The sequence below is a fragment of the Salminus brasiliensis genome, chromosome 23 (genome assembly GCF_030463535.1).
Source record: "Salminus brasiliensis chromosome 23, fSalBra1.hap2, whole genome shotgun sequence".
NCBI lineage: Eukaryota > Metazoa > Chordata > Actinopteri > Characiformes > Bryconidae > Salminus > Salminus brasiliensis.
This window is the reverse complement of record NC_132900.1, coordinates 26,687,411-26,711,036: the sequence shown is the minus strand read 5'-3', so window position 1 is coordinate 26,711,036 and position 23,626 is coordinate 26,687,411. Positions and strand designations below refer to the sequence as shown.

General features: G+C 42.7%; 1 protein-coding gene across 4 annotated transcripts in view; it reads left to right on the top strand.

The window, feature by feature from the left end:
- cdh12a (cadherin 12a) overlaps positions 1 to 23,292 on the top strand; it is an 85,590-nt gene extending 62,298 nt beyond the window's left edge. For all 4 annotated transcript variants that reach the window (XM_072668456.1, XM_072668454.1, XM_072668455.1 and 1 more), the window contains 6 exons: positions 3,879 to 4,132; positions 8,303 to 8,439; positions 10,498 to 10,619; positions 15,267 to 15,381; positions 18,435 to 18,686; positions 22,329 to 23,292. In XM_072668456.1, the coding sequence (XP_072524557.1) occupies positions 3,879 to 4,132; positions 8,303 to 8,439; positions 10,498 to 10,619; positions 15,267 to 15,381; positions 18,435 to 18,686; positions 22,329 to 22,873 (1,425 nt within the window). In that variant the 3' untranslated portion in view covers positions 22,874 to 23,292. The remainder of the gene's footprint in view (positions 1 to 3,878; positions 4,133 to 8,302; positions 8,440 to 10,497; positions 10,620 to 15,266; positions 15,382 to 18,434; positions 18,687 to 22,328) is intronic.
- Positions 23,293 to 23,626: the final 334 nt, after the last annotated feature.

The window sequence follows — 23,626 nt, the reverse complement described above, 5'->3', positions numbered from 1 at the left end:
GGCCAGATCTAAACAGCTCTCTGAGGCCTTCACACCAAAAAAAGTGTGTAGATGCAGATGAGTCTGGAAAGGGATTAAAAAAGATCTCAGAAAACTTGGAAATCAGCCAAACATCTGCGGAACATCTGTGCAACATGGCCAGGTCAGGTTGTTCTAGCAAGTTCAGGCCAAGAGCAGTCCACAAGATGTGTAAGGAAGTCTCCAATTGCTCTGAAATATCATCAAGGGACCTTCACATTCAGTACTTTCCACCTTCCATCTTCCATCAGAATGAGACCAAATGTTTGACTTTTTTAAGGGAGGTGTGCAAAAAGGAGAAGGAGGAATCTCAGAGCAGGACTCAAAAACACCTAAACAAAGACCAGGACATCTGGAGCATGCGTTTAGGACGGGTGAATGCAATGAAAGTCATTTGGACTCAGTAATAGACGTATTGAGCACATGCATTTGAGCACATGAACCCACACCTGGCTGTGAAGCATGGAGGTGCAGCAGGGCTTGGCAAGCTCTCCATCGTAGAATCCACTTTGAATATCAGAGGAAAATGTGAGGCCTTATGTGTGAAGCTGAAACGTCACCCTGCTGAAAGACTTCTGCTTGGAGGAGTGGGAAAAACCTAGTAAACCTTTCTTCTTGTGGATGTCATGGACTTGTAGATGGTTATTTCAGCCAAAGATGGAAATACCAGCTTTTAGGACAGAGGGTGATGAAGAAGATCAAATGTCCAGATGTTTAAAAATATGTTAAAAAAGACATGGGGTGTCCTAACTTTTTCACATGACTGCATATGGACAAAAGTATCGTCCACATTTGCTCACTTTTATTGTTTCTTCTGAAATCAAGGATATTGGAGTAACTGAGGTTGTTGGAGTAACTGTCTCTCTACTGTCCAGGAATTTTAGGATTTCTAGTATAATTGGGAGCATTGCTGTGAGGATTTGATTGCATTCAGCGACAAGCATGTTAGTATGTTGTCAGGATGTCAGGATGTTGGATGATCACCACTTCACCTCACCTCATCTCCAACTCCCCAGCTCATCCCAAAAGTACTGGATGGCACTCCAACCGTCATCAGCAGCTTCACTGCTCCACGGCTCAATGCTGGGGGGCTTTATACCCCTCTAGCCTACGCCTGGCACTAGTGCATGGTGCCAGTAGGTTCAGATTCCTGTTCTATTGGCAGTACTTCTCTACAGGACGTAGACAATCTATGTGTGTACAACACACACTCATTAGCAGGGGTGTCCACAAACATTTGAACATCTATCCAACGTTTTTTCTAAAATCAAGGGTATTAACTGGACGTTTGCCACCTTTTTGCTGCATTAACACCCTCTTCCCTTCTGAGAATACTTTACACATGTTCCTGGAACATTGCTGTAAGGATTCCATGGCGTTCAGCCACACAAGAGCATCAGTGAGGTCAGGTGCTGATGTTGGATGATCAGTTCTGGCACTCTAGATCATTGTAGAGAGCTGCATCACTCCAGGGAATGCAGTCCCACTGCACCACAGCCCAATGCTGGGAAGGCTTTGCTCCCCTCATGGGCGTAGATTGAAAAACCGCAGCCACACGGGTCTTTTGTGGATAAAATCAAGCATTCCTGGAGCTAGAACTGAACTGGTCTGATAGCCCAGGTGCGCTGTACTTGAAAGGCCAGAGGAGGCTTTCAAATCTGCAGAGGCTTTGTGTGTTTAAACATGTGCAGCAGGCTATTGAGGTTATTCAATCAGCTTATTGTGGCCAGCATGCTTTTCTCTGTCGGGGAAGCAATGTAGATACCAACCAGCTCAATAAACTAAACAGGACTGACTCTGGACTCAGTGGAGGCCATGAGAGAACAGAAGATAGAAGCAAAGTCGGAGAACATCTGCTGTACATCCCGGGAACTGATGGACCAAAAAACGATCTTGCCATCACCTTTGAGAACTCACTGGTCACTCCTTCTACAGAAGCTCGAAGCCTTAGTGTAGTCATGGATGATCAGTTATCGTTCTCAAGTCATGTTGCAAACGTAACTCTGTCCTGCAGATTTCTCCTGTACAACATCCGGAGAATTCGACCCTTCCTCTCTAGAGAGTCGCCCAGGTGCTCGTTCAGTCTCTCATCACTTCGAGACTTGACCACTGCAGCTCTCTACTGGCTGGTCTTCCTCTGCGCACCATCAGACCCCTGCAACTCATCCAGAATGCAGCGGCACGGGTCGTCTTCATGTTCCTAAATTCAGCCATGTCACTCCACTGCTGAGTTCTCTCTTCACTGGCTTCCTGTAGCTGCTGCCCGCATCAGATTCATAACCCTGACTCTGGCCTACAAAGCCAAGAAAGGACCAGCCCCTCCGTACTTGATGGCAATGGTCAAAAGCCGATCCGCACCCAGAGCCCTTCGAGCTTCAAGTACGGCTCGGCTCGACCCGTCATCCCTCAAAATCCGCGGAAGACGAGCGTCCAGACTTTTTTCTGTCCTGCACCAAAGTGGTGGAATGAGCTGCCCCTGGGTGTCCGAACGGCTGAGTCGTTCGCTGTCTTCAAAAGCAAACTGAAGACCCACCTCTTCCGAGAGTACTTGGACGATTAGAGTACTATGGTCACCTTATTGTCTTGCGTTTAGTAATGTCTAAGCTTAGAGGTATCCTTTGAATTATTGGTCTATTCTAAGTAGCTGAGGTTTTTCTTGGGTAAATAGCAAAGCACTTTGTAAGTCGCTCTGGATAAGAGCGTCTGCTAAATGCCTTAAATGTAAATGTAACATTTGAACAACCCTGGCCATGCATTCTGTGGTGTGATATCTCCAGCTGGACCTTTAGATACTGGCATATTCGGTTAATTGGCGTTACGGCCAGCCCGCAGAAGACTGCAATATATAAAAAGGGAAACCACACATAAACAGCTGTAGATACAATTCACTTTATTGAGGGCTATCAAAAGAGTTTGAGTCAGATGTCCAGGGCGAATAAGGATCACCACTCATGATCCGAGGTCATCTAGGATCTTCAGGTTCAGCGACAGAGACCATAGAGAAGAGATAAACAACACAGCATCTCCTAGAAAGGTTACAATTGTGGTGTTCAGATGGTCAATATTACAGCAATCCAAGCTACTCCCTGGGAGCCAAGATTTACCATCCTTTCTGGATCCCTTATAAGTCCCTTAAAAACAGTCATGTCCTCGTTTATCCACTAATCACTGCACCTCCCACCTGCTAGTCATGCCTACCCACTAGCAGTCAGCAAAAGGCACACACAGGGTCGTCACAATTGGTATTTCTTGCTCCTGGGCTCCCCCTACAGTCAGGAAATGTAATTCAAGCCCTGAGCCACCTCTAAAGGATGCACCTTACACATGCATTTCTGGACAAGCTGAGAGATACAGAAGCGACACTGAAAATGGAAGAAGCAAGCAGTGTCCTGCCCGCTTTGCTAAAGTTCAATAGTGCAGTTGGCAAAGCGCCGAGCTGAGAGTGGCATCCAGAGAGACGATATTGTCCCTAAGCGTCCCACTGAAATAGCAGTCCGTCAAAGTCAGACCGCACCTGGCTCTTAAAGGGAGTGGAAAGTGACCAGCAGATTGCATTATTGCACGTTACACCCAAAACAAACCCAGGATTCATTAAGAGACTTAGTACATGGCTTGTGAGCGTATTGAGCAGCGCAAGGTGTACAGTTCTCGACGTTACGATAGCAAAGACACAAGCGAATCAAGCGACTCGTCTAAAGATCGCTAAAATAGGGCCTAATGCCTTTAAAAGCTTTCTCACACCAAATGGGGATTAATATGCAGTCCGATGCCGATGTGACGCACTGTTTTTGCTGTCTGAGTTCCCCAGAGCTTTAATCTAATCTAACCAGTTCGAGCGCTCTGTGTCCCCTGTTCTGCAGCCGCTGGACTATGAGAACAGGAAGGCCTACAGCTTTAAAGTGGAGGCATCCAACGCTCACCTGGACTCACGCTTCCTCCACCTAGGCCCGTATAAGGACTCGGCCACAGTGAAGGTCAACGTGCTTGATGTGGAGGAGCCACCCGTCTTCAGCAGGTCCTTCTACAACATGGAGACTTATGAGGACACGCCCACAGGAATTGTTATTGGCGCGGTGACTGCAGAGGACCTGGACGCAGGGGACAGTCCAGTCAGGTAGGAATCCTCATAAGAGATTACTCAACAACTCGACATAATTCAGCCATTTCTTATTTTGAGTGATCATTTGAATTTATATTATTTATTCATTATTTATAGAAATAATCAAGATTTCTTACTTATTTCTGAGTGACAATGCAGATTTATATGATTTATTTAGAGATAATGAAGAATTAGTTGCTTTTTTAGAGAGAGAATGTAGTTAGATAATGCAGAAGTATGTTTTGGACATAATGAGAATATTTACATAATGTAAATATTTTATTTAAGAGATAATGTAGAAATGGAATTATTTAGAGTGTAAAACATATTTGTTTAAAAAGATAATGTAGAAATGGAATTATTTAAATAGCAAAATTGTTACATATTTAGAGAGATAATGTAGAAATGGAATTATTTATTTACTTAGTTATTACTTTAGTTACTTATTTAGAGTTATAATGTAGTTATTACTAATTTAGAAATGATATATTTTATACTTGTATATTAGTTGGATATATATTTTTACTCGCAGATTTTACTTATGGAGATAATGTTTAAATATTTTTCTTATTTTATTTCATGTAAATTTGATATAGATTTCAAGTGACAATGTAAAAGCTTTACATATATTGAAATGTAATGCAGAGTTTGTTTAAGGAGAGATAATGGACAATTAGTTTCTTATTTAGAGAGAATGTGGAATGTTTACTTATTTAGTTAGATAATGCAGAACTACGTTTTAGACATAATGAGAATATTTACATAATGTAAATATTTTATTTAAGAATTTATAACATGAAATGTTACTTATTTAGAGTGTAAATCGTATTTGTTTAGAGAGATAATGTAGTTTTTACTTATTTAGAGAGCAAAATTGTTACTTATTTACAGTTATAATGTAGTTTCCTCTTATTTAGAAAGGATATATTTTATACTTGTATATTAGTTGGATATATTTTTTTACTCGCAGATTCTTTACTTATGGAGATAATGTCGAAATATTTTTCTTATTCAAGACATAATGTAGAATTGGTATAGATGTCAATTGATAATGTAAAAGCTTTACATATTTTGAAAGGTAATGCAGAGTTTGTTTAAGGAGAGATAATGCTGAATTATTAGTTACTTAGAGAGAATGTGGAATGTTTACTTTTTTGTTAGCTAATGCAAAACTATGTTTTAGACATTTACATAGATAATATTTTATTTAAGAGATATAATATGAAATGTTACTTATTTAGAGTGTAAAATGTATTTGTTTAGAGAGATAATGTAGTTTTTACTTATTTAAAAGGCAAAACTGTTATGGATTTAGAGAGAACATGTAGAAATGTAATTATTTAGACAGCAAAACTGTTACTTATTTAGAGTTATAATGTAGTTATTACTTATTTAGAAAGGATATATTTTATACGTGTATATTAGTTGGATATATATTTTTACTTGCAGATTCTTTACTTATGGAGATAATGTAGATGCTTTATTAATGGGTAGATAATGTAATTGTTTTTCTTTTTTCAAGAAATCATTTTAGTAAAATTGAATAATAAAAAATAAACATGTAATTTCATGTTATGCCAGTTTTAAAAATGAGAAACTTTTGGGAGGATTTAGATTAATTCTACCTACCAGTTGCAGGTACACACACTCATACACAGACACACACGCATACACACTCAAACATACACACACACACATGCCATCATATGAATAAATGTATACATAGACAAGGAAGTATGCAAACAACTACACACAAAACACACACACACACACAATTCATGCACCCAAATGTGGAACCACATACACCAATGCACATGCATTCATGCATGAATGTGCGCACCTACAAACAAGCATACAAGCCACAGCACACACACACACACACACACACACACACACACTTCTACTATTTTAGGAATCCCTTCCATAAGCTTATACGAGCACACCATTGAGGTAGTAGGTGAAGTCGGGTTCGAAGCATTCCTGGTGTTTAGCGCTGTGTGTGGTGTTGGGCTGTTTGCTTTGCACACACTCCCCTCTGACTGAATCCACTCTGACAAACTATCCACTGCGGTTTGGAGCTGACCAGTGGATTCAGTGTGGCATGGAGGGTTCCCCCACCCCTCCCCTTTTTTCTTCCCCCAGGTAAGCAGCAATGGGTATGAGTGGGGGCTGGGGGGGGGGTTGATGCTAAGAGTGTGTGATGTAGTATAGCACAGGACATGTCATCTTTACAGGAGTATTTGTTTTTGGATGAATTTTTCATAGAGAGGGACAGAAATGGAGTGTGTAGCTGTAAAACTCAGGAGACTGTGGCCCGTCTTTAATATTTCATTACAGCACATTAGTTATTATTGGACTGTGGGGGGGCGGGGGTTGGATTACAATATCACACTGAAACACACACTGACCTAACAGCGCTTTATGAATAAAGAATGATGGTTTTACACCAGCCAGCTTCTTTTGTTTCCTCAAACCCGCCCGCGAACACGACTGACGGCGCCTGTAATGCATTTAGGCCTGCCGCAGTTAAGCTCTATTGGATTTGGCCTTAATATACAGAACTACAAAGGGTGAAAACTGCTTAATAAACTGTAGAAACACCATATGGGCAAAAGTATTGGGACACCTGTTTATTGATTGTTTGTTCCAAAATCAAGAGTACAAAAAAAAAAGCATATCCGGCTCCCCCTACAGTCGGGAAATTAAGTTCGGGCCCTGAGCCACCTCTAAATAACACACTTTACACATGCATTTCTGAACAAGCTGGGAGAGACAGGACCGACACAAGTGAAAGTCAAAAGTATTTGGACACTTGTTTACTGATTGTTTCTTCCAAAATTAGGAGTATTAAAAAAAAGTATATCCAGCTCCCCCTACAGGTGGGAAATTAAGTTTCTGCCCTGAGACACCTCTTAAAGACACGCTATACACGTGCATTTCTGGACAAGCTGGGAGATGGTCAAAAGTATTGGGACACCTGTTTACTGATTGTTTGTTCCAAAATCAAGAGTATAAAAAAAAAAAAAGAGTTTATCCGGCTCCCCCTACAGTCGGGAAATTAAGTTCGGGCCCTGAGTCACCTCTAATAAACACACTTTACACATGCATTTCTGAACAAGCTGGGAGAGACAGAACCGACACAAGTGAAAGTCAAAAGTATTGCAGTGAGAATTTGATTGCAATTTGGATATGGCACCAACCATCATTCTAGGGAAAACAGGGTCATGGATCCCCAATCTCACTGATGTGTGTCGTGGTCCCACCTCACAATGCACAATGTACAGGACTTAAAGAGCAACACCAGCTGCCTTTTAGCCCCACCTCCTTTCCCACACTCCTTATGGGTTCTGGAGGAGCGGGCACTGGCTGTTGTGGAGTAATCATGGGCGGGTCAATTCATGGCCAGATGCTACCAAAACAGAGCCGTATAGTTCCTTGCCTGCCCATTTTAGTGAGTCAATTGAGGAATGGGTTGTTGATGACCACAGTACCATCAGCCACATTTAATGACCACATTAACAGCTAGCCATTAGCCTAGCGTATACTCCTGCTCGCTTGCTAGGCTTCCACCTTCTCTCGCACCGCATTTGGTGTCCCCTCTTTCGGCCAGCAGACTCACGCAAAGCTGTGACCGCAACAAGCCTAGCGCTCAACTCTTCACACAGCCTGAGTAAAGTAGGGATAGTGGCTGATTGCTTAGTGTTAGCAGGGGCTGGCGATGGTATACAGTAGTTGGACCAGTGTGCTATGGCTAGTTTTGGGACACGCTTCTTTAGCTAGAAGGGAATGTGAAAGCACATTGAGGGTGGGCTCACTAGCCGGGGCCCCCGTCTTGTCATGTGAATTAAACCTTACGCTATACTAAGACCTTTTTTTGAGAGATTCACTGGCAAGATTCACAGACATGATTTTTATGTACTTTTTTATGTCATACACAATAAAAAGACACACAACCAGCTACCAGATACCACAGGATGCCTTCAAAGGTCTTGTGAAGTCCATGCGTCGACAGGTCAGAGCTTGAGTGCGGCCTACTCAATATTAGGCAGGTGTTTTTAATGTTTTGGCTGATTTTATGGTCAAAATGTAAGCCCATTAAAAAAAAAAGGTGAAGTATCAGTGCTTTCAATGTAGCTGGGCCCAGTAATCTCACCCCCTGTCTGCTTTCCTATTGCTGCTTTACAGGTATTCCATCGAGTGGAAGAAGGATGCTGAAAATTACTTTGACATCGACCCTGTCGAGGGCACCATAACCACCAGCGAAGCTCTGGACCGAGAGCGAGCGGCCAGACATAACGTTACTGTTGTTGCAACTAAAGTTAGTAAGTATGAGGCCGCAGTGAGAAAGTGATGGCACACAATGAGAACTACGAGGCCAGGGTAGGAATGAGTTTGCTGCTGGACTATATTGCTTCAAAGGCATTCACATTAATCAGTATCAACAGCTCATGCACACCTTTGCTTAACAGGGCATGATGTCGCCGCCATCTAGTGGACAGTAATGGGAAATGCAGAGAAAAAAACCCTGAAACTTAACTTAACTGGTCCTAGTTGTAGGCCCAGACCAGTATAGATCATCTAAAGCTGTTGAGATATTTAAGAAATGAGGGTGTGGGTCAGGTTTAGAACCTAAGGTGAGGATTAGAGTATGTTTAGGTATTAGGCTGGGAAAAATGAAAGAAATAGTAGTAGTAGTTTATTTTGGTCCTCATGAAACTTGCTAGAGGAACTACATATTCTTAATTTTACGTCACATTTATTTCACAAATGTTAATATCCTACTTTTTGAAACACACCTAATCCCCTTGAGTCCACATTGTCTTTCTTTTTATTTATTTTTATCCACTCTTTCAGTGTCAGCATTATTAATCATAAGTTTAACTTGATTTTTAACTTGATTGGTCGATTACCAAATATCATATCACAGTTAGCTTCAACCCCGCAATGTAATTGGCTGAAAGACGTTCTAGACGTGCCAGTATTGTACAACAAAATAGAGCTTAAATAGTAGCATTAATCAGCTTCCAGTCCTGTTGTAATCAGTGGCTAAGACCCCTGCCCTTTCCTAAATACAGCCATAATTCAACCAAACAGACTTACCAGAGTTTCCACTCCATCCAGTTTAAACAGTTTAAACTCCAGCAGAGACGCAGAAAGGCTTATTACACACTAAGGTGTATTACTCAACTACAGGGGCTTCTGTACAAACTGGTGGGGCTATTTTTTGGTAATAGAAGTTTGTAATAACACTTTTGGCCCGCCAGGGGGTCATAGGCTTTTTAAAGGGTTAACCTGTGCAGGCGGAGGTTCGAAAGTGCTACTATTCTGAGCTGGCTGTGGTGACGTAGTGACTGTGATAAAGGTCTGTAGCACTCTGAGAATAAATTTCAAGTATTACTTCGCCACATACACACGTAACCAAGCAAGGATGCTAGTGCTTACAAGTCAACAACAGCAGCCCTAACAGAGCAGCAACCTTAGCTATAATCATACAAGTAAAAGCCTGAGACTACTGCTACTAAACACAGACAGCGGGTTTAGGCAGTACTCATCAGAAGTGTTGCTAGGTGGGTAGGTATGTAGGTAGGCCTACCTACTTACCAATGCCAATATCTCACATTACAGCACTCCCTCTCATTCTACTGCTTAATTAGCAACTTTTTGTCTTATTTCTGTCTTATTTAAATGTAATGATAACTTGTTAATATTAAATATAATATGTTTATTTATTTTGGCACTTTGAAATGACCATTTTTACCATATACAGTACAAATTATTTAGGACCCAACACTGAACCTTGTGGATCTCAACCCCAATTGACCCTCAATAAATCAGATTTCACACTATTTGCATATAATATATGATCCACCACCCAAATACTACATTCTGCTCTATGGTGGTCAGTCCTGTGGGGTCCTGAGCATTGAAGAACAGGATGAAAGGAGGCTAACTAACAAAGCCTGCAGAGAAACAGATGGATACAGTCTGGAGTTATAGAACTACAAAATGCTCCAATCACACTTTAATGACACATGTTGGCATGACAACATGGCAGAATTTTGCACTATTAAGATAAGCATAAAGTAGTGCTTTGGTTACAACTGGGACAGAGCAGGTTTACCAGATCAGAAGGGTATTTGAATAGGAGCCACCTGGAGAAGTGCAGGCAGTATCAGAGATGACCAGCAGGTGTCAGTGTTTCACACCTCACAGCTCTGCACTCGACCATGTTGTCTGTCATGTTTTCTAAAATCAGCTATGGAATACTTGTGCCAGTGTGTGTGTGTGTGTGTGTGTGTGTGTGTGTGTGTGTGAGAGAGAGTTTCTCAGTGTGTGTCTCTCACTCCACTGCATGGACACTGCCTGCTTTGATCTTTCAGACAACCCCCTGCTGTACAGTCGAGTTAGTGTCACCATCAGCGTTCTGGATGTCAATGAGTTCCCCCCGGAACTCTCCCACCCTTACGAGGCGTTTGTTTGCGAAGATGCAAAAGTAGGCCAGGTAGGTGTTTGTGTGTGTGTGTGTGTGTGTGTGTGTGAGTGAGAGAGAGAGAGAGAGAAAGAGAGAGAGAGAGAGAAGTAAGGAGGAGGAAAGATAGAGAGAGAAAGAAGGGAACAAGGGAGAGACAGCGAGAGAGAGAGAGAGAGAGAGAGAGAGAGAGAGAGAGAGAGAGAGAGAGAGAGAGAGAAGTAAGGAGGAGGAAAGATAGAGAGAGAGAGAGAGAGAGAGAGAGAGAGAGAGAGAGAGAGAGAGAGAAGTGAGGAGGGGTAAAGATATAGATAGTGAGAGAGAGAGAGAAGTGAGGAGGGGTAAAGATATAGATAGAGAGAGAGAGAGAGAGAGAGAGAGAGAGAGAGAGAGAGAGAGAGGAACAAGGGAGAGACACAGAGAGAGAGAGAGAGAGAGAGAAGTAAGGAGTAAGTGAGGAGGGGGAAAGATAGAGAGACAGAGAGAGAGGAACAAGGGAGAGACAGCGAGAGAGAAAGAGTGGGAGAAAAAAGAGAGAGAGAGGAGAAAAAAGAAAGAGACACATAGTGAGAGAGAAAGAGGGGAGTGAGAGAGAGAGAGAGACCAAGAGAGAGCGACTAAAAGACACAAATAGAGAGAGAGAGCAACTGATAGACAGATATAGAGAGTAAGAGAGAGAGAGAGAGCAGTCAAAATACTGATAGAGACAAAGGAGAGAAAAGAGAGAGAGTTAGAGATAGGGTGACAGAGAGAGAGAGAGAGAGAGAGAGAGAGAGAGAGAGAGAGAGAGAGAGAGAGACAGAGAGAGATAAGATAGAGAACAATTGAAAGACAGATAAGAAGAGAAAAGAGAGAGATAGAGACAGAGAGAAAGAGCAATCAAGAGACACTTACAGAGAGAGAGAGAGAGAGAGAGAGTCTTCTGAGGCAGTGCTGCTGCTGTTGTTCGGGGGCTGTTGTGGGTAAAAGTGTGTGAAACGCACCTTGATCTCCTCTTTTCTTGCTGAAAGAGTGCCACTCTCGCAGAACTATCAGCGACCCCCTGAGCCTTCCCTTCACACAGCGCCGGCAGCGCTCCGGAAAAGCAGCTCCGTTTCAAGGAACTCCGAAAAAAGAATCAAACTGCCGGAGAAAAGAGAACGAACTCCTCTGGAACCTGATTTAGAAACCCAGGCACATTATCACACACACACACACACACACACACACACACTGAACTAAAACAGTCACACTGTCACAGTTAATGCATTAAGTGTTACACGTTACTCCATAAAATGAATCTGCACTACATGGTCAAAAGTATCTGGACAGCTCCTCTAGTAGGCAAACCCACTGACCTCAGCCATAAGCACATGGGCCTAAGGATCAGCTATAAGGGCCCAAGCCTGAAAACGTCAGTTATAAAGTTATATATAAGGTACCTGGACAAAAAGTCAGGTTCCTGCATATGGCGCTGCATGAGGATAATCGAACCTGTGGGGTGTGTGATGGGACTCATAGACTGAGAAGAGGTGGTACAGTGCTCGTAAAGCAGATGTTAATGATTGTCTAAAAGGAGTGATTGCATTTGGCCGTGCTGAAGACCATAGTGTGAAGGAAGTAGCTGAATCTGCAGGTGTGTGGAAGCTTACGGTCATACGGGTCTACCAGCAGTGGCAAAAATCCCAGTCTACAGGAAATTCATCTCAGAGTTGTGGCCGAAAAACGATACTGACGGACTCCGCAGAACACTCCGCAGGGAACTGCTGACCATCAACATACGGAGCAGATCGGCATGCAAAAGGCCTTTGCTCACTTCTGCTCAGGACTGGGAGATCTGCCACTGCTGGTAGACCCGTATGACCGTAAGCTTCCTTACACCTGCAGATTCAGCTGCTTTCTTCACACTACAGCCATTGGCCATGCCCAAATGCAATCAGTCCTTTTAGCCAATCATTAACATCTGCTTTACGACCCATTTCCCACACATCCAACGAGGCACTCACTCCACTGTACTGCACCACCTCTTCTCAATCCCGTCGCTCACCATGCAGGTAATTATAGCTCGATCATGCTTGTGCAGCACCATCTGCAGAAGCCTGTAATTATTACCACCTTAAATGTCTGTATGGGGAGCTTATGTTTATATATATATATATATATAGTTCTTGATTGCTAACATAACCCGTAATGACAACCTCAGGAGCAAATCCACACTCAGCTGCTACACTTGTTTGATAGATAGCAACATAGCTCAGATCCCAGAACTCGGTGGGTGTTCCATCACTCCAAGAGAGAATGTATCCCGGTATCGTTGTATACTGACACTATTCCTCCTGACACATGTCAGTCTTCTCTGCATGCACGCCTTTCGGAGCGTGTAGCCTCTGATCCGCGCAGCGTGGTGCTGTTCTGAACGTCCTTCCACTGCCAGTGTCAGCACAACACCCAAAGGATTGTAAATCACCACGTCAGAATCTCCTCGCTCCTCAATTTGAAGGGAAAGAATGGAGGATTCGTACCTGGAGCTGCTCCTGGAAATGGTGTGTTGGGGTGGGTCATCAAAGCCGCTGGAGCTACGAGGCTAACGGCATTGTTAAAGGTTGAAATCCACCCATAATGAAACATGTAACCATGGCTGCATCTGATGTAAACATGGCTACTTGCTTCCTTTAGTGGGGTGAAGAAGTCACTAGAGTGGGATATTCCTGTTTAAAGGAAAACACACACTTCCTATACTGTTTGTGTAAAGTGTAAAGAAGAGATTCCTTAGCAACCCAGATGGTTTGAAGTGAGTGTGTAATGATGTGTGGTTAGCACCATGCTAATTGGTGGGAGTTAAACTATTATACACTATAGGGACAGAAATACCCTGCTAAAAAAAAACAAAAAAAAAAAAACAGTATGGCTAGCTCAAGCTGGTCAAGCTGGTTAAGTGGGTTGACCAGCGTAGGGTATGTATTTGTTTGAGTTTGATGGTTTAGCTTAGCTCTACAGGCATCATCAACCTGACCTCAACCAGCATTACCAGCAAGACCACACTGCTCCCCACCCTTAACTCCCCAGCTCATCCCAAATGTATTGGAAGGAGCTTCATCCATTATTCCAAAGAACACTGCAGTTCCACAGCTCCACAGCTCCATGCTGGGGGGCTGTATACCCCTCTAGCCCACGTCTGGCATTAGGCAGCATGGTGCCAATAGGTTCATGTTTATCTGCTCCAGAGATTCCTAATCTATTGACAGCACTTCAACACTACAAGTGACTAAACAAGCTGTGTCAGCAATGGGTGCAACCTAAAGTAGCTGAATGTATTCATTAGAAGGAGTGTCCACAAACATTTGGACTCCAACACCAGCTGATTTCTCACTGAACTTTTCCCATAAACTTAACTGTGGTTCTTTCCAGTGACTCAGCACTGTAGTCAATCAACCGCAGCTGGTATTAATGGGGCAAGGGAACTCGCTGCTACAGCCTTTAACTCTAGTAGAGCTGTCTGTCTCACCTGTGCCTTCGAGGATTCTCTGGAAGAGTCCATTTCGTTTAAATAATAAGAATTGAAGGGGTTCACAGTTGGAATTACGTGCTAATGGCAATGGTTTTATGCCAGTCCAGCACTCACTCCAAATGTATAAGCAGTGCTCCAGCTTCATGATCTAATAGTAGGTTGAGAAATACAATTTTAAGCTTCATTTGCTTTGTTTATAGCATTTCTGGGTGGAAACAGTCGAATCAAAGTCTTAGTCTTCTATATTAATGGGCTAAGAGATGTTTTGCATGCTTGAACCATGTAAATAGGAGCTGTTTGCTGGAAAGGTAAGAGCCAGGGAATCATAAGACGTGAAGAAACATTAAATACTGTATTTATAAAGCAACCTATGCCAGTACTTGCAAGATGACATAAGACATTTAATGAAGTAAGTGACATTATATTGACATAAGAGCCTTTAAATGAAAGCCAAGGACATCTATTCCAGTTCTAACACTATTATGAGCCCATAGGCCTCTTAGTACAAATGGCTCTATATGGATACAAAAGGGTATTTGATCTTTTTTTTGGTGCTAAATACAATTTTAAAGAGACATAAGTCACAGAGAAGAAGTATTTAGCCAGGCAAAGAACTATTTAAATGGTACACATGGTTCATTGAGTTGTATATGTACTGTATACCATTGCCTTTACAGCATAACCTTGGAAGAAGGTGTCAGTTCTGATATGAGGGTTTTATGTTAAGTGGCCTTCAAATAAAGTGCTTCCATACACTCTTAAAAAATTATTCTTTAAGCCTTTAAACCTTTAAACCATTTACATCCTGAATGTAGGCCCACAGTTTCAAAGGCCCTAAAATAGAACCCTGTGGAACTCCAAAACAGCTAAATAGCAATACAGCTGTTTTCGCTTCAGGAATCGTAGCAGATTTGGTAACTTGGAGTTTAAGAAGTTAAGGGTTAAGATGACTATATGGTTGTCTATATAGTGTATAGCACCAGAAAGAATCAAAGAACCCTATTTCGGTACTACATATAGAACCCTATGTTGAATAAATGCACTATACTCAAATTCCTCCCCAATAAATTCATTAGAACTCAAAGTTGGTAGGAACAAACTGTGGGTTTAATGCTAACTGTGCCCAATAGTCATGTCCTTTACATCTCTCCAGGCATTGGAATCACACTTTTGTTACCGTTTCTCACGTGCAGGTCATTGAGATCCTCAGTGCAACGGACAAAGACATGCCTCATGTGGGACACCGGTTCTTCTTCAAATCTCCCAGAGACGTCAGGAACAAGAACTTCACCATCAGAGACTATGGAAGTTAGTATCATTAGTATCGTAATGTATCGACTGGCTATTACATTACAGCTCATGCTGACCCCAAATCTTCTGCTTCTTAGGAAGGTTCTTATATATGGGTTTAAGGTGCATAGAGACTCCACCCACCAACCCAGCTACCAAAATCAGTCTTCAATCACTTTAAAAGTGATAATTTTTCAGGCCTTGACATTTCTTGTTACTTTACCTTTAAGACCTGTACATGTAAATGACCCCTGTTCTGATTGGCTGCCCTGTACTCTGCAACAGGACTACTCAGGAGTAGGACTGCAGTAACAACACTCATCATGGCTTCATTAGGGACATTTGGGGGGTTGGGGGGGGGCTGCCGCTGTGGACTAAAAAGTCTGACATCACAACAACTGCAGCTGCATTTCTCTATATGATGAATAATTTATACATTATACATTTATATAAAAAGCAAGGGAAATGATATTGGCCCTGTAAGCTGAATTAGAACTGTGTCGTGTGGCAGTCGCGTCCCGTAGCGCCGTAGCATCTGATCCGTCCGTACAGCTGCTCACAGCTTTCTCTGCCGCCGCGGCACCCTGAGCCCCACAGTTCCCAGAGCTCTGGCATATCGGCCTCTCTGATCCAGAGCGACAGGGTGACTCAGGGCAGCGCAGGGCGAGCGAGCGCAAGGTGCATCGACGCCTCCCGCCCTGTCAGGAGAGATCGGCCGACAGCCCAGGTGGAAATAACCTCTGACGACGGGGTCGGTCACCTCGCGGCCTGGGACTGGCATGCCTCCACATGTAGGGCCGAGCCCTAAAAACACCAGCTCTGAGACCTTCACACCCCCCTGGAGTGGCCCACTGCAGTTTCCAATGCTTGTTTTATTTCCTGCAGCTCTGCTAGACAAGTGTTACACTGCTGTGTGCTTTAGTAGTGTAAATAGCAGGACTAATAATACGGGTAGTAGTAGTAATAGTGGTGGTGGTAGTGGTAGTAGTGTAGTAGTTATAGTAATAGTATTAGTACTGGTAGTAGCACTATTAACAGTGGTAGTGGGAGAAGTAGTAGTAATAGTTGATAGCAGTACTGGTGATAGCGGTGGTATTGGTCGTAGTAGGGGACGTTGTGGTAGTATAGGGGAGTATTGTAGTATCACTAGTAGGAGCAGTAGCAACAGTAGTACTAGTACAAGATAGAGTAGTCGTAGTAGTGGTATTGGTGATGGTTATTGTAGCAGCGGTTGTGGTGGGCGTGATAGCGTAGTAGTGGAAGTAGTGATAGTAGCGGATGTTGAGGTAGTAGTACTGAAGTACAGTAGTACAGTAGTACAGAAGTATTAGTTGTGGTGGTGGTAGTAGTGGTGCTTCTGTTTATAGTAGTGATAGTATCCACTAGTAATAGTAGTGTTAATATTATTATTAGTAGTAGTATTCATAGTTCTAGTAGTACTGGTGGTAATAGTACTAAAAGTAGTGATAGTGAGAATAGTGGTGGTAGTAGTAGTAGTGTAGTGGTGGTATGAGAGGTGGTATTAGTAGTAGTAGTCATAGTAAACTAGTACTGATGGTGGTGTTAGTGGTAGCAGTGATTGTAGTGGTAGTAGTAGGAGTAGTATAGTAGTTGTTATAATAGTACTGGTAGTACTATTAGTATTATTAGTGGAAATATTAGTAGTAGTAGTGTGGTGGTGGTGGTGGTCATAGTAGTAGTAGTGATGGGGTAGTAGTATTACTAATAGTAATTGGTGGTGGTGGTGGTGGTGGTAGTAGTAGTACTAGCAGTATTAGTAATAGTAATGGTAGTAGTAGGGGTACTAGTAGTGGTGGTGTAGTAATACTGGTGGTGGTGGTGGTGGTGGTGGTAGAACTAGTACTAGCAGTATTAGTAATAGTAATGTTAGTAGTAGGGGTATGAGTAGTAGTAGTAGTACTAATAGAAGTACTGGTGGTGGGAAAGTATTACTGGTGGTAGCAATAGTTAGCAATACTAATAGTAGGATTAATAGTGATAAGGGTAGTAGTATTAATGGTACTAGTAGGGATGTGAGTAGTAGTACTGGTGGTCATAGTAGTAGTGGTGTAGTACTACTGATATTAGTAGTGATAGGGTAGTAGTATTACTAATAGTAATGGTAGTAGTAGGGGTACTAGTAGTGGTGGTGTAGTAATACTGGTGGTGGTAGTAGTAGTACTAGCAGTATTAGTAATAGTAATGGTAGAAGTAGGGGTATAAACAGTAGTAGTAGTAGTACTAGTCGAAGTACTGGTGTGGTAAAGTATTACTGGTGTGATATGAGTAGTAGTACTGGTGGTGGTGGTGATAGTAGTAGTGGTGTTGTACTACTAGTATTGGTATTAGTAGTGATGGGGTAGTAGTATTACTAATAGTAATGGCAGTAGTAGGGGTACTAGTAGTGGTGGTGTAGTAATACTGGTGGTGGTAGTAGTAGTACTAGCAGTATTAGTAATAGTAATGGTAGTAGTAGGGGTATAAGTAGTAGTAGTAGTAGCAGTAGTACTAGTCGAAGTACTGGTGTAGTAAAGTATTACTGGTGTGATGTGAGTAGTAGTACTGGTGGTGGTGATAGTAGTAGTGGTGTAGTACTACTAGTATTGGTATTAGTAGTGATGGGGTAGTAGTATTACTAATAGTAATGGTAGTAGTAGGGGTACTTGTAGTGGTGGTGTAGTAATACTGGTGGTGGTGGTAGTAGTAGTATTAGCAGTATTAGTAATAGTAATGTAGTAGTAGGGGTATAAATAGTAGTAGTAGTAGTATTAGTACTGGTGGTGGGAAAGTATTACTGGTGGTAGCAATAGTAATAGTTAGCAATACTAATAGTAGGATTAATAGTGATAATTGTAGTAGTATTAATGGTACTAGTAGGGATATGAGTAGTATTAGTATTAGTAGAAGTAGTATACTGTGATACATGTCATGTTAGTTAATTTGGCTGATGATTTTGGCTGACGGTAAAGAAAATACTATTTAGGGTCAGGGGTTTGAACATGCGATTGGTACTACCCACAAAATGAATTATTATTCATATAATTATTAATATTATTTTCTGTTTCATTCAGATAACACAGCGGGGGTCGTGACGAGGAAAGCAGGCTTCCAGCGGAGAGAAAAGAGTGTGTATCTGGTTCCGGTGGTGGTGGAGGACAGCGGTTACCCCATACAAAGCAGCACAGGGACGCTGAGTGTGCGTGTGTGCGCCTGTGACGGGGAGGGGTCTGTCCTGTCCTGCAGTGCGGAGGCCGTTTTCCTGGCCATGGGCCTCAGCACTGGAGCCTTGGTGGCCATTCTGCTCTGCATGCTCATCCTGCTGGGTAAGCAGCGCGAGACCGCATCAGACTGCTGTGGGACAGCGTTCAGATGTGACAAACTCGGACTGACACACTCAGAGGGAGACAGAGGGGGAGAGTGTGTGAGAAGTGTTTGTGGTGTGTTTCAGGGTGTATTTGTTGCTGTTACTCTAGCTGGTGATGCGTAGGTTGTGTTTTTATGGCCACTAGAGGGCACTGCAGTAAAAATAATGAGTTTGAGCGATGGCGACTTAAAACCGGAACAGAGCAAGAAAAATATATAACGCTTTCTTAATTACAGTCACGGGTTTATTTAGCCAGTATTTAGGTCTAATTTAATGCCCTTGTTAGAGCTATCTCACTCGCTCACTGTCACTCCCCCTCTCTCTGTCACTCTATCCTTGCCTTACTCTCTCTCTCTCTTAATGATTTTCTCCCATACACATTTGCCCCTGTTCTGCCCCTTTGCAAGTCTCCAGTAAAAGAAGTAGTAGAAGTAACAGTAGTAGTAGTACTGGTGGTAGTTGTTATAGTAGTAGTAGTAGTAGTAGTAGTAGCAACAGTAGTAGTAGCAGTGGTGGTGGTGGTGGTGGTGGTGGTGGTAGTTGTAGTAACAGTAGTAGTAGTACTGGTGGTAGTTGTTATAGTAGTAGTAGTAGTAGTAGTAGTAGCAACAGTAGTAGTATCAGTGGTGGTGTTGGTAGTTGTAGTTGTAGTGACAGTAGTAATATTATCTGTAGTAGTAGTAGTGATGTGGCAGTAGTAGTAATAGTGGTGGTTGTATTAACAGTAGTAGTAGCACTAGTAGTAGTAGTGGTGGTAGTATCAGTAGTAATATTGTCTGTAGTAGTAGTGGTGGTAGTTGTAGTAGTAGTAACAGTAGAAGTAGCAGTAATAGTAATACTGGTGGTAGTTGTAGTAGTAGTAACAGTAGTAGTTGCAGTAGTAGTGGTAGTTGTAATAGTAGTAGTAATAACAGTGGTAGTAGCAGTAGTGGTGGTATTTGTAGTAGTAGTAACAGTAGTATTGTCAGTAGTAGTGGTGGTAGTTGTAGTAGTAGTAGTAGTAGTAACAGTGGTAGTAGCAGTAGTGGTGGTAGTTGTAGTAGTAGTAACAGTAGTAGTAGTGGTGTTGGTAGTTGTAGTTGTAGTAACAGTAGTAATATTGTCTGTAGTAGTAGTGATGTGTTGGCAGTAGTAGTAGTAGTAGTAGTGGTGATGTAGATGCAGTAGTATAGTAGTAGTTATAGTAGTAGCAGTGAGGGTTGTACTATTTATAATAGTAGTAACAGAAGCAGTAGAAATAGTATTTGTAGTAATAGTGATAGTAGCAATAGTAGTAGCAGTGGATGCAGTAGTGGTAATAATAATAATAATAATAATAATAATAGCAGTGGTAATTGTAGCAGTAGCTGTTGATGTAGCAGTGGTAGTAGTACAAGTTGTAAAAGGAGTAGTAGTAGTAGTAACAGTAGTAATAGCAGTAACAGTCTTGGTAGTAGTTGCAGTAGTATTAGTAGTAGAAATGACAGTAACAGCATCAGTAGTAGTGGTGGTGGCGGCAGGTGTAGTAGTAGTGGTAATAGTAGTAGTTATAGTAGTAGCAGTGGATGCAGTAGTGGTAATAATAATAATAATAATAATAATAGTGGCAATTGTAGCAGTAGCTGTTGATGTAGTAGTGGTAGTAGTATGAGTTGTATTAGTAGCAGTAAAAGTAGTACTAATTATAGTAGTAGTTACAGTAGTATTAGTAGTAGAAATAACAGTAAGAGCAGTAGTAGTTGTAGCAGTACTTGTGGTAGTAGTAATAGTAGTAATAATAGTAGCAGTATAATAGTAGTGGTAGTAATAGTAGAGGATGATTAGTTGTAGCAGTAGTACGAGTTGTAGTAGTAGCAGTGGAAGTAGTATTAATTATAGTAGTAGTGGAATAGTCAAAGTAGAAGTAGCACTAGCCATGGTAGTAATAGTAGTGGTAGTAGTCTTAGTAATAGTGGTAGTAGTAGGGGCACTAGTAGTCATAGTAATTGCAGTAGCAGCAGTAGAACTGGTTGTAGTAGTAGTAGTTATGGAAGTAGTAGTGGAAGTAGTAGCAGTGATGGTAATGGTAGTCGTTGTGATGGCAGTAATAGTAGTGGTGCTTATAGTAGTAGTTGCTCTCTAGTAGTAGCTCTCTAGTAGTTGCTCTCTAGTAGTTGCTCTCTAGTAGTTGCTCTCTCTCTCTCTCTCTCTCTCTCTTTGAGATGAAAGCGGTCTTTAGCCGTCTCAGAGAAGCACGTCCGTTTTGACAATACGTCCAGCACTGCTCCCACCCATACAAAAGAAATGAGTCCATCAACAGAGTCCGCTCTGGTCACTTCCTATGATTGTAAGGTCACGAGTGCAATCAATTTCTCACTTTCTGTGAAAAATAATCAGATAGCGTTTGGCTTTCGTCTGAATGGAGGCTAATATTGCTAAGTTTCTTCAGATTCTCTCCTTTGACTTCCACAATATCATTCACTGGGTCTGTCCCCAAGGTCCACACTTGCAGTTTATCATTGTGCTGAGGTTTACACTCCTGTGATGCATTTCAGTACTTAGCAAAAGTTCTATAAGCGCTTGTTGTCAAGCAGGAGGATGTCGAATTCTGAATTCTCATTCGTTCCTCTTCTCTTTGAACTTTGGCCTTTCTCCTGTTTACAGAATACAGAATGCACTTTAATGTGGGCAGAGGAAAAGTTCTGGTAGTGTAGCAGGGCAGGACCATGGTCCAACTTCTACTTCTAGTCTAAATATAAAAAAAAAAAAAATGTGTCATGCATTGAAACCAGCTCTAGAAACCCACTGCAAATGAAGTTCAGGTAAAGCAAGATGTGGCCAGTAATCCATAGGTTGGCTGGGATGTTTTTTTTTTAATAGAGTAATTCAGGCAGTGTATGTGCTGCACATCTCCAGGAGCCTGGGGTTTGTGGATTCGTTTCTCGCTGTGGTCCTTGTGTGTGAGGAGTTCCACATCCATGTAGGTTTCCTCTGGGTATTCCAGCAATCTGGTCTCTTCCCACCTCCTTAAAACACACATGGTAGGTGAATAGGATATGCTAAAATCGCCCCTAGGGGATGTTCCTGCCTGGCACACGTTAATGCTGACTAGGCTGTGGACCCACCGCAATGCTCACCGGGATGATGCAGATAAGAAGATGGATGGAAATTTATAAGGTGTCAATTAAATCAATTTAGTGTAGAGACGTTCGAAACAAGCAATGAAACAAGACACAGCTTTGGCCTAAAGGTTAGATGGAGAAGCGGGCTTGGAACCAGAAGGGTGTTGGTTTGATTCCCTTGGAACGGAGAGACGTGGGGACGAGGTTGGGGGGAATGAAGGAATAGCGCTTGTCCTCCCTCAACCTTCACAGGTAAGGGTGCCCTTGAGCAAGGCACCTAACCCTCAAACCTCAGAGCATTGACGTGGCTGCCCACCGCTCCAGATGTGTGTGTGTTCACTGCTACGGAGAACTCCCAGAGAACCGACTGCTGGTGCTCCTGAAATCAGTGGTCGGGGGTTTGCTTCTAGTGAACTCTGGTGTGGAATACTTGTGTATTTGGGACAAGTGTGATCTTAATCTTAAAGGACTACATAAAAAAGTCATCAGTGTAATTTGCGTCTGTGTGTGGTGTGTTGCAGTGATGGTGGTACTGTACGTGGCTCTGAAGCGGCACAAGAAGAAGGACACGCTGATGTCCTCCAAGGAGGACGTGCGGGACAATGTGATCCACTACGACGACGAGGGCGGCGGGGAGGAGGACACGAACGCCTTCGACATCGGAACGCTGCGCAACCCCAAAGCCATGCGGGAGACGACGCCACCACGCCGGGACGTCCGGCTGGAGTCCGAACCCGTCCTGGATCCCGAGGACACAGAGGACATCCGGGCTTATATCCAACAACGTCTGCAGGAGAACCACGCCAATAGCACAGCGCCGCCCTACGATTCCTTGGCCACGTACGCCTACGAGGGTTCGGGCTCGGTGGCCGACTCTTTGAGCTCCATCGAGTCCTGGGCGCTGGACCCCGAAGAAGACTACAGGTCCATTCAGGACTGGGGGCCACGGTTTAAAACGCTGGCTGGGATCTTCAGCCAGCGGGAGTCGTCCCACGGTGCAGAGAGACGCCCGGAAACTAGAAGAAGCCAGCCGCCGGCCGAGGGATCAGAGGAGCGGCCAGACTGATGGGATTTGATTTTTCTGCTGAGCTCTGTGAAAATGCCTGGAACGTTATTGATTCCGAGCGTAACGCTCCAAGACTCGGAACGGCAGAGGGAAAGACGTGTGTTTTTTTTTTTTTTTCCTTACATGCCTCCCTTTGCCCTATTTCTGTTTTGAACTCATTTCAGTACAGTTTCTTTCTTTTTTTTAAGTTGAAAGTTGCACTGACAGACAAATCCTTCCAATTGCATTTTAAGTTTGGCTTTATGTTTGTACTTGTCAGAATCTGAGCATCTGAAAAAATCCCTTTTTGGGGATTCGAAGACACCCCTTTGATATGAAAAAGTGCCTCAAAAACTGTTTTCTAGTTTCTTCTCCCTCAGTTATAGACTCGTTCCTGGATGCCGAGGAACTCCAAGGCAACCACATGCTGTAGCTTACATTTCAGACTCGCTTTGGGGGAGGGGGGGGGGGGGGGGGTGGAACCAACACAAAAATAATGGACCAAATGGACGAAGATATAAATAAATAAAGTTCAAAGCCCTCCGTCCCTCTCTGTAATTTTCCAGGCAGATTGCTGATGCCTCGTTAAAAAGCCGTCCAAAGGGAGCGGGAGAACGCTCCGTGCCTGCTGTTCGACCACGTGGGCCCTTTCTACAAAACTTGTGTCTGCATTGAACCGAGCGTTTTGAGTAATAAAGCTGTTTGAGATAAGATGTGCTTGACTTTGCGCTGTTTTTTTCATTAATATTTGTATTAATTATCTCCATAATCATC